The 11,243-nt window shown below is 36.2% G+C and overlaps 1 protein-coding gene across 1 annotated transcript; it reads left to right on the top strand.

Moving 5' to 3' along the window:
- The first annotated feature begins 7,267 nt into the window (after positions 1–7,267).
- LOC105087946 (olfactory receptor 13F1) lies at positions 7,268–8,268 on the top strand. Its single transcript, XM_010978722.3, has one exon. The coding sequence runs from the start codon at positions 7,274–7,276 to the stop codon at positions 8,213–8,215; it is 942 nt and encodes a 313-aa protein (XP_010977024.1). The 5' UTR covers positions 7,268–7,273; the 3' UTR covers positions 8,216–8,268.
- The last annotated feature ends 2,975 nt before the right edge of the window (positions 8,269–11,243 follow it).

Here is an 11,243-nt window from a genome sequence, read left to right on the forward strand (position 1 = left end):
GTTCTTCCTTGGCTGTGGCTTTAAAAATCACTTAGCATTGAAACAAATGCTGTATCTTATCTGGTGATAACACAAAGCAGAAGCACTAGGGCCAGAGGTGTTCCTCTTAGACCTTGAGCAATGGCAAGGCCAGGGAGCCACTGATGGATACATTACATTACGCTAATGTAAGAGATATTAATGAGTTCAAGGGCAGGAATGAAGCCCTTTCCTTATTGCTATCTCCCATAGATTCCAGCTCAATGCTGAGCACATAACCATTACTTAGTATTTAATCTTTGATATAAGACACTACATGTTTCTTTGAGTCCATTTTGTTTTCAAATCTTCTGAATAAAATATAAGTAAACTTTTTTTTTATGATTTATAAGTATCAATAACAATAGGTAGGAAACAAATCAGTGAATTTGTTTTCTTTCTGAGAAAGCTTTTCAGTTAAGATGGCCTCAAAGAAAGACAAGCTAGTCTCTGTCGCCATCTAGTGCAAAGAGAGGGTTATAACTGCATAGAGCTTAAATTTAAACTCAATCATTCCGAAGAACAGTCAAGACTATACTTAGAAAAATGCAAGAGTGTAGAGTTCATGTGTAGTGATGCTTCCTATTTCTACTCAAGGTAGGCCAGTGGGGCCTTTCTTTGCTTGTTACATTGTGCCAGTTTACAGGAGCACGACCTCTATCTATTAAACTATTTATTCAATTATCAAATCTCCATCCAGCCTACTATATTCCAGGCACTGTAATGGTAATCAAAAATGGTGTAAGATACTTGATCTACAAAACAGGCAATCGTGTGATATAAGGAAGTCAGACATAAATGTTTGTTTAAATAAAGGTATTTTACGCTTGCTACACTACCAGAAATATTCAAAAGCTCACCCATTTGCAGTTACTCTGTCCACTATAGTCCTACCTCTGGATCCCCCCTAGATGGATCGATCCATTTGGATCCATTCTTGCTTGCTTTCATCTCCCTGGACTTTCCAACCCCTTGGCTTCGTCCCCAGCTTCCTGGTTCAGGATGAAACCACCTTTCGTTTTGATGATTTTCTGGACAACACTTCTTTGACTTTGCTCCTCAGAAATTTTTCTTAAATATGATTTTTTTTGAAACTCTAACTTCTATACCAGCCTTAGGGAGCCCTTACAAACCAAGAATTATACTGGGAAGCAAAGTCAGCACTACATTAAATCCTCAGGCCTTGAGGTCCCCGTCCACAGCGGATGAGACCAATGTCTTCTTCATTCTGTTTACGAAATGTAGTACACAGTTCTGTGTACCCAGCTGTCAGCAATTACCATTATACTTGCCTAAAGCATCTGCTTTGATGGTGTCCCAGTTCAAGAAAGGTGCCAGAAAGCTTATCAGGTGGGTGTGCTCCTTGCCACCAAGAAAGAAAACTCTCTACTACTTGGAGTGCCAATCAGTATGGATTTCAGTGGGCAGATTACTTCACAGGACCCCCCCCCCCAGTTTTTCCCTGAGCCAGAGTCTTATTGTAATAATAGGCCCTGAGTATGTTCCTGAAGAAATGTGAACTAGCCAGCCTTGTGACTGTACCCTCTGTTAAGGGCTGAATTGCATTCCTCACAATTTGTAAGATGAAGATCTAAACTCCAGTACCTCAGAATGTAACCATATTCAGAAACAGGGTTTTTAAAGAGATAATCAAATTAAAATGAGTTCATTAGGTGGGCCCTAATCTAATATGACTGATGTCCTTATAATAAAAGCAAATTTGGACATACAGAGAGACACCAGACAGGTGCACTCACAGAGACAATCATGCAAACACACGTAAAGAAGGCAGCCATCTGCAAGCCGAGGAGAGAGGCCTCCTCAGAGGAGAAACAAACCCTGCCAACCCTGCCTTGATCATAGATTTCCAGTCTCCAGCACTGGAAGAAAATTAATTTCTGTTGTTTAAACCTCCCAGTCTACAGTATTTTGTTAAGGCAGCCTACCAAACTAATACATCTTTCTATGCAATCACTCCAAATCTTGGTTCAATGTTCTTTTCCTTCCAGAAAATTTGACTCTATAGAGTCTTCAACTTGAGTAACAACCTTACTTCTTAGAAGATGAAGTAGTCTTTCCCTTAAACTGGACTCTTCTTTGGGGAAGTTAATGATTTTTTTCAGCCAGACTTACGTTTGATCAGGGATGAATGATTGTCTTTCTTAGGGGAGATCAGTAAAGTATCAAAGAAATTCTCTCAGCCCCATATATTCATCAGGTCACTTCCCTCATAATTTATCTCTGCATCTAGATCCTCCTGAGATGACTGAAGAGGGACATCCAGCCCCTTAGTGATAACATCTTTCATGTTGCTTCCAGGAACTTGTAGAATGTGTCAAAATAAGACATTAATTAAGTACCTCCAAAGCCACATTCTGATCTCTGCTGAGACCTCAGTTCCCTCTTTTCCCAATTTTCTCAAATCATGTTCAACTATAATATTCTATCTAATCCCTTGAATCAAGTTATACTGTATGGCGAACACCAGAGGACGTTATAACCCAAGTTACACACATCTCAGTCTATCCTGGTGTCTCAGCACTCTAACTCTTCCACCCATTTTCATTGTCAGAGCTTTAATTTCAGTCTTTATTTCTAATCCCTTCTCCTCACTCTCACCAAAGTGATATTTTAAAAAATTCAAGTCATATTCGTATTGCTTCACACTTGGTTAAAAAAAATCCTTTAGTACCTAAAATATGAGCTATAAAGCTCCTAAATTGGCATCGGCTACTCATGGGACAATCCCAGTGTTATCTCCTGCTACTCCCAGTTCCACATTTAATGATCAGGTCACATCAATCTATTTATCTTTTCCTGAATGCAAAATGACATTTTACAACTCCAAGTTTAAATACATGTTATTCTACTTGGCTTGGAAGGCTTTTCCTTTACATACTCACATTTGGGCCAGTATAAAAATAAAAGACTGAAAAGGAGGGAGTACTCCAAACTCAGTATCACTAATTATCAGAGAAATGCAAATCAAAACTCCAATGAGATATCACCTCACACCAGTCAAAATGGCTATCATTAAAAAGTCCACAAATGATAAATGCTGGAGAGGCTGTGGAGAAAAGGGAACCCTCCTACACACTGTTGGTGGGAATGTAGTTTGGTACAGTCATTATGGAAAACAGTATAGAGATTCCTCAAAAAACTAAAAATAGATTTACCATATGATCCAGCAATCCCACTCCTGGGCATATATCTGGAGGGAACTCTAATTTGAAAAGATACATGCACCCCAATGTTCATAGCAGCAGTATATATAATAGCCAAGACATGGAAGCAACCTAAATGTCCATCAATAGATGATTGGATAAAGAAGCTGTGGTATATTTATACAATGGAATACTACTCAGCCATGAAAAAGAATAAAATAATGCCATCTGAACATGGATAGCCCTGGGGATCATCATTCTAAGTAAAGTAAGCCAGAAAGAGAAAGAAAAATACCATATTATATCACTTATATGTGGAATATAGAAAAAGAAGAAAAAGACACTAATGAAGACTCATCTACAAAACACTAATGAAGACTCATCTACAAAACAGAAAGAGATTCACGGGCATAGTAAACAAACTTATGGTTACCAGGTGAAAGGGGGTGGGAAGTGACAGATTCAGGAGTTCAAGATTTGCAGATATTAACTACTATATATAAAAATAGATTTAAAAATTTCTTCTGTGTATCACAGGGAACTCTATTCAATATATTGTAATAACCTTCAATGAAAAAGCATATGAAAATGAATATATGTGTACATATATGGGTGTGTGTGTGTGTGTGTGAGAGAGACTGGGACATTATGCTATACACCAGAAACTGATACATTGTAACTTCAATAAAAAAAAATCAAAATCATGGTAAGACATCACCTCACACCTATTAGAATGTGTATTACCAAAAAGAAAAGAAACAACAGGTATCATGGAGGATGTGGAGAAAGGGAACATTTGTGCACTGTTGGTGGAAATGTAAAACTATACAGCCACTATGGAAAATAGTATTGAGATTCCTCAAAGATTAAAACTATAGCTACCATATGATTCAGCAATCCTACTTCTGGATATGCATCCAAAGGAAATAAAATCAGTATCTCAAAGAGATATCTGCACTCCCATGTTCATTGCAGCATTATTCACGATAGCCGAGATAAGGGCTAAATGGATAAAGAAGATGTTGTGTTTATATACAATGGAATATTATTCAGCCATTTGCAATGGCATGGATGGACCTTTAGGGCACTATGCTAAGTGAAATAAAACAGACAGAGAATGACAAATACTATACAAATACAAATACAAATACTATCTCACTTATATGTGGAATCTAAAAAAAAAAAAAAAAAAAAAAAAAAAGCCAAACTCAGAGAGTAGAATGGTGGTTGCTGGTTGCTAGTGGCTAGTGAGTGGGTGAAATGAAGAGATATTGGCCAAAGGTGCAAACTTCCAGTTATAAGATGAATAATTTTGGGACTCTAATGTACAGCATAGTGATTATAGCCAACAATACTGTAAATACTGATTTCAAAGTTGCTAGGAGCATAGATCTTAAATATTCTCACCACAAAAAGAAATGCTAATTAGGTAAGGTGATAGATGTGTTGATTAACCCTACTGTAGTAATCATTTTGCAATATATGAACATATCAATTGTACACCTTAAACTTTCACAATGTTATGTGTCAGTTATATCACAATAAATCTGGGGAAAAAATAAAATTAAAAAAAAAGATACTCCATCATACTAGAAATTGGAAATCTAACATATACTTTTCACCAAGATCTGACAGACTTCCTCCTGAACCTGATATGGGATAAGAGAGAGAAAAAAACGGAATCAAAAATTACTTCTAGATTTTTGGCCTAAGTATGTGAGTAAATGCTAGTGCTATTAAAGTAAGTAGGGAAGACTAGAGACACATAAGCATCCAGAAATGTGTCAAATTTTGGCTATTTCTTTTTCAGACAGAAAATTTCATGGAGTTTCTAAATTTCTTTTCTTTGCAGTGTGCATTAAAGTATCTCCAAAGCAGAATTGTGGTTTGGTGCTTTATACATAGTGGGTAGTCAGGTCAGCAACCTTCCTCAGTCTTAGTTACTGCCTCCGTCTGAATCTTCGTGAGGGTATCCCTAAAGCACAGCTCTCTTCTGATCTTTCCCCCTGGGCACAATCAGGTCAGCCTAACTTCCAGCCATAAAGCCTCACTCTACAGGAACTCAACAGGTGAGCTGGAAATGGTATTAAAGAAAGAAATTCAGAGGGAAGTGGGACCCTGGGCCAGATGTCAGTAAACCTCTTTTCTCTCTTTTTTGGGTCAACCACTTGTATTATGGTTGCAGTGAATCTTGTCTAAAAGAGGAAAGAGAAGCAAATACACTGTCAAAGTCAAACAAGAGGGGAAAGTGAGAAGAGAAAATAAAGACAAGAAAGGAAGAGGACTCAAGAAGCAAGCAGAAAACCACAAAAGGGAGAAAAATTTAATTATCTATAAGTACCTACTATGTAACAGGTATTCTGCTAGTTGATTTACATAAAATATCTCTATTAGTCCTCACAACAACTCTGATAAAGAAGTACTATCATAACCTTTTACAAATAAGCTCAATTCAATAAGGACCATCAACTTGCCCGAGACGAGCAAAGTAAATGAAAGACCCCAAGGCTGCATTCTGATTACAGTAAAGAAGACAGTTAGGAGGGAATTTCTGGTTGTGTTTTTGAAAATCTTGGCAATAATTTAAAATTATAACCTTCTCTGAAAATGAGGACATATTTCATGTGACATAAATAATTCAGTAATAGCCATGATTACAATCTGTTACTTAAAAATAAGGCATCCAATCACAACTGTACAATAATGAAACTGAGAGCATGTCTTCTCCACACCACCACACACCATTCACCTTCACTTGAGAAATGAGAAAACGGTGAACAGAGATTATAAAGGATCACTCAAGTAAAAGGACATTTAGTGGATTCCTGAAGGATCAAGATGCCTATATATGGTGAAGCTAATGTCTCAAAGAGTTCTACATTGAAGGAAGTGTTCCTTAAAACAAATGGCCCTTCATGTTCTGTGAAGAACATTTATTCTCATGAGTCTTGTCTTTAAGCCATGATGAGCAATAGATGAGTTACTTACGTCCCTTCATCCATCTTTGGTGGGCTTCATATCAAGTATAACTTCATATCATACATATTACAAAGCCTTCCTTCAGTCTAAAGGTAAAACTGCCAACCTTATTCATTCCCTTAACTTCACTTAAATTAACCAGATTGATTGATTTCATAACACAATCAGGAGAAGAGTAAAGTTCCCCTTCCTGAAGTCAACATAGACAGGAATGTGTTAATTTCTTGTTTGAACAACATGACAATTAGAACAAATCAGCTACTGACTATAATTGGATCTATGGGACATTGTCCCTGGTGTTTCAGAATTTGTAATTCTGCACAAATAGTTTTCTAACTTTAATTTGCTACATGAATTAGAAACTTTTCACAAGCAACAAATAACTTAAATTGCCTTACAGTGCCAGTGATTGGCCCTTTGGAAGATGTTTCTGGAGCACAGATGTCAGGGCAACTCTGGCTACATGAAGGAAATCTTGGCTATATGTCCCACCATGAGAATACATCTGTCAACATCTTCCTGGGTTTGAGATGGAAACTCCAGGCTTCTGCCTAAATTTTCAACATTTTAAGTTAATTAATCTGTGGTTACAGAAATCTATCTTTTTTTATTTTTTACTCACTAAATCTCCCAAATTGTTTTGGACAGGACCCTACCAGTGGCAGAAGAAACTGAACTTGGAAAGCAGGACGGTTCCTAAGTAAGAAGACTGTTACCAAACTAAGGGAAGAAAATCATTCCAAATGGTTCAGAGGTAAATGGATGTCTTCACCATAGATCAGTTACAAATGTGGTTTTGGAAAAAGAAAGAACACATAAGACTATTTCTTTCTTAGTCTCATGATATTTATGAAATAAAACTTGCCTCTTCCCTAACATTGCTTAAAGAAATCTTGCAGCAAAAATAGCACCTTGAAATTTTCCTCATAAATAACAAATTCCTTTAAACATATATTACTATCAACAAGCTAGAGAAGCATTTAAGCACAGACCACAAGTTGATGAGAAGAAAAAATACCAGAAAATATGAAGGGAGAGAATCTTATGTTTTATATATAGTATGTGATATTAATCCTTCTATGCATATATATAGATGACTGTAATATAATAAAATGTTCCAGGCAAATATGACATCTGTAACAATTTTTTTCTTCCTGGGATTTTCCCACTACCCCAAAGTTGAGGTCATTATATTTGTGTTGTGTTTGCTGATGTACCTGAGCACCTTGCTGGGTAATATAATTCTGATCTCCATCACCATCCTGGATTCCCACCTACACACACCCATGTATTTCTTCCTCAGTAATCTCTCCTGTTTAGACATCTGTTATACCTCTTCTGCTTTCCCTCCAATGTTGACAAACTTTGTTTCAGGGAAAAACACTACCTCATTCTTTGGGTGTGATGCTCAGATGTACTTCTCTCTTGCCATGGGCTCCACTGAGTGTGTGCTCCTGTCCATGATGGCATATGACCGATATGTGGCCATCTGCAACCCCCTGAGATACCCCATCATCATGAACAGGAAGGTTTGTGTGCAAATTGCAGCCAGCTCCTGGGCAACAGGTTGCTTAACCGCCTTGGTGGAAACAGTGTCTGTGTTACAGCTGTCTCTATGTGGTAACAGTGTCATAAATCATTTTGCTTGTGAAATTCTGGCTGTGTTAAAACTAGTTTGTGTGGACACCTTCATGGTGCAGCTAATCATGTTGGTGATCACCATACTTCTTGTTCCAATGCCAATGCTTCTAATTTGTATCTCTTATGCATTCATCCTCTCTAACATCCTGAGAATCAGCTCAGCGGATGGTCGAAGCAAAGCCTTTTCAACATGTGCAGCCCACCTGACTGTGGTGGTTTTGTTTTATGGGACAGCTCTTTCCATGTACCTGAAGCCCTCAGCTGTAGATTCACAGGAAATAGATAAGTTTATGGCTTTGGTATATGGTGGATTAACCCCCATGCTGAATCCTATCATCTACAGTCTACGAAACAAAGAGGTGAAAGCAGCTGTGAAAAAATTGCTGATTAGAAAGTCTTTGGTATTGTCTTAATTTCTGTCCTCAAATAATATGGGAACAAGCACACTCATCTGGATCATCCACAACATTATCCAGAAAGCTGCAAAATTGTTGATATAATCCACACCCTGGAAAATACTCATTTTCAAAAGAAGTTCAATATTAAGTCCAATATCTTGATTTACCTTGTAAATAAAATTTTGATATTAATAAATCATTTAGGCAGAATGAATTAAGTTTCCAGTGAAGTATTCAGCATTCATTGAATATTAAGATAATATTAAAATTATACAATTGTTTATTTTTTTATATTGGACTTGCTATATCATCCAAGTGTCCAACTCTACCATCACCATGACAATAACCAATACACTGGGTGTTAAGATTTTAAGCCTAGTATATTGTGATATAATGTATCCTCATATAATTTGCAATTATGTCTGAAATTATAAGAAATCGTGTTTTTATAAAAGTGTGGGTATACTTCAAGGTATAAATATATCATAGTTCATAAATCTAAGACATAAATTTCAGAGCTCTACCTAGTTTAAATGTTCCAATGTAAAAAATATGGTTTTAGATTTGATAAACCATCACATAAATGATTGTGTTTATTTAGGATGTGTATGTGAGGGAGGAGTAAATATCTGTGTATGTTGAGCTCACGCTCAACTTAAATCCAAGTCAGAATTTCTAGGGGAGAGATCAGCTAATCTGTATGTTTTATAAGATCTTATAATTCTTATCATGTAAGAATTATGGGAACTCTGACTCAGAGCATTAAATGGAAAAGGCTGAATCCTATTACCTAATGCCTTTAGAATGTAGAGAGAAAAAAAGATACATTGTCAAGGAAATGAAAATATCCCATATCAGAACTGATCAGAATTTAGGGAAAATACGTGCAGTGCTTTGTTATAAAATGCTAGGGAAAGGGAGAATCCATTTAAAAATGTGAAAAGTTTAAGTACACAGCACTTGGAACTGTGTTCAAAGGAGAGCTGTTTAAATGAAAGGTTTCATTCTGCCTTGTTTGCTGCAGCTCTCATTTTTGTAGAGAAAAAAAGTAAAAACCAAGTTCATGAATTTAATTTGAAAAACGCACTCTAAATATACTAGAAGGAAAAATATTTTAGAGGCTTTTGAAATCTGCTTAGTTTATTTTTTAATAAATCACTAGTGGAGCCTCCTATCAATAAAAGACAATCACAATAGAATGATCCTAGAAGCTAGAGTGAGAAGAGTAGAGTTTGAGACCTTGGTTTGGCATCAATAGCTCTCTTCTTAAGATATGAATCATGCTCATATATCATAGGATTACTACAAGTTCTTAAAACAAATCATCACATGTTGTGTTAAGATCAGTTTGTAGAGGACAGTTTTAGAGTCAGGAAGACTTCAGAAACCTATTGTAGTAATTCCAAGAAGATGTTCTTCCAGGCCAGAGTGATAGTTGTGGAGATTGTGAGAAACAGTCAAATTCTGATATATTAAGAAGGTAGAGCCAACAGGATTTCTGGAAGGATTGGGTATCGGTGATAGAGGAAGAGAGGCATCAACAATGACTTCAAAGATTTCAGATTGAAAAGTGGGAAGGACACAGCTGTGATTCACTGATTTAGGAAAGTCTGTAATTGAAGTGAATCTATGGGAGAACATTAGGCATTCACTACAGACATGTTAGGTTCAAACTGTCAATTAAACATGACAACTACAGGGGAAAATATACAAGTCTTGTGTTTAGAGAAGAAGTCTGGGCTCGGGATAAAATTTGGGAGCCATCAGCATATGAATGATATTTAAAATCAATTAAGATCACCAAAGTAGTGAGTATAGATAGTAGAAGAGAAGGGGTTGATCCGTGGGGCATCATATCAGCAATACTCAGTATTGCAGATCTTTGACACCTTGCAGGGGTGACAGATGATAGTGTGGCCTCTCCATCCTCTATGTATGATTATAGATCTGGGCATACTACTGTCCACCCTGTCCACACATTTGCCATTCTGTATAAAATTATTATTACAGTAGCTATATATTTATTCATATGGATTTAAAATATATACCATTCCCCTATTCAAGATTATTTCTAATCAGTGTCTCTATAATCATTCCTCTATTCAAGATAACTTCTAATCAGTGCTTATTATCACTAATGCTTAAATGAACACCTTCTTATGTTTGATTTTCCACCTCTCTTTTTTTTATTGAAGTATATTCACTTAGCTTTTATTATATCTTAAAATAAATTCCCACAAGTGGGTTTACTTCATCAAAGGCAATGAACAATTTTATGGCTCTTGACAGAAAAGTTTTATGCTATATCTTCAGTATGGCATTAGTGGGAGTTCACATGCAGTGGGGAATTTGAGAATCGGGCCCATCTCTGGGAGTTGAAAATATGTATATAATAGACTATAGAATAATGACTAGAGTTATTATTATCAAATGTTGAATAAAAGTTGTGAAAGTGTGCACCCTTGTCTTGTTCCTAATCTTAGAAGAAATGCTTTCTGCTTTTCTCTGTTGAGTATGATGTTGATGTAGGTTTGTCATACATGGCTTTTATTATGTTGACGTATGTTCCCTGTATACCCAGTTTGTTGAGAGTTTTTATCATAAATGAATGTTGGATTTTGTCATAAGCTTTTTCTGCATCTTATTGAGATGATCATATGATTTTTTTCTTTAATTTGTTAATGTGGTGTGCCACATTGACTGATCTGTGGATACTGAACCATTCTTACATTCTTGGGATAAATCCCACTTGATAATGGTGTATGATCATTTTCATATATTGTAGAATTTAGTTTTGTTCAAATATTTAGTAATATGTAGTAATATTTTGTTGAAAATTTTTTATCTATATTCAACAGTTATATTGGCCTATAATTTTCTTTTTTGTGATGTCTTTGATATTGAATGATTTGGGCCTCATAGAATGAGTGAGGAAGTGTTCCTTCCTTTTCAATTGTTTTGAATAGTTTGAGAAGGATAGGTGTTAATTCTTCTTTAAATGTTTGGTAGGATTTCCCTGTGAAGCTGTCTAGGCCTGGACTTT

The sequence above is a fragment of the Camelus dromedarius genome, chromosome 10 (assembly GCF_036321535.1).
Source record: "Camelus dromedarius isolate mCamDro1 chromosome 10, mCamDro1.pat, whole genome shotgun sequence".
Lineage (NCBI taxonomy): Eukaryota > Metazoa > Chordata > Mammalia > Artiodactyla > Camelidae > Camelus > Camelus dromedarius.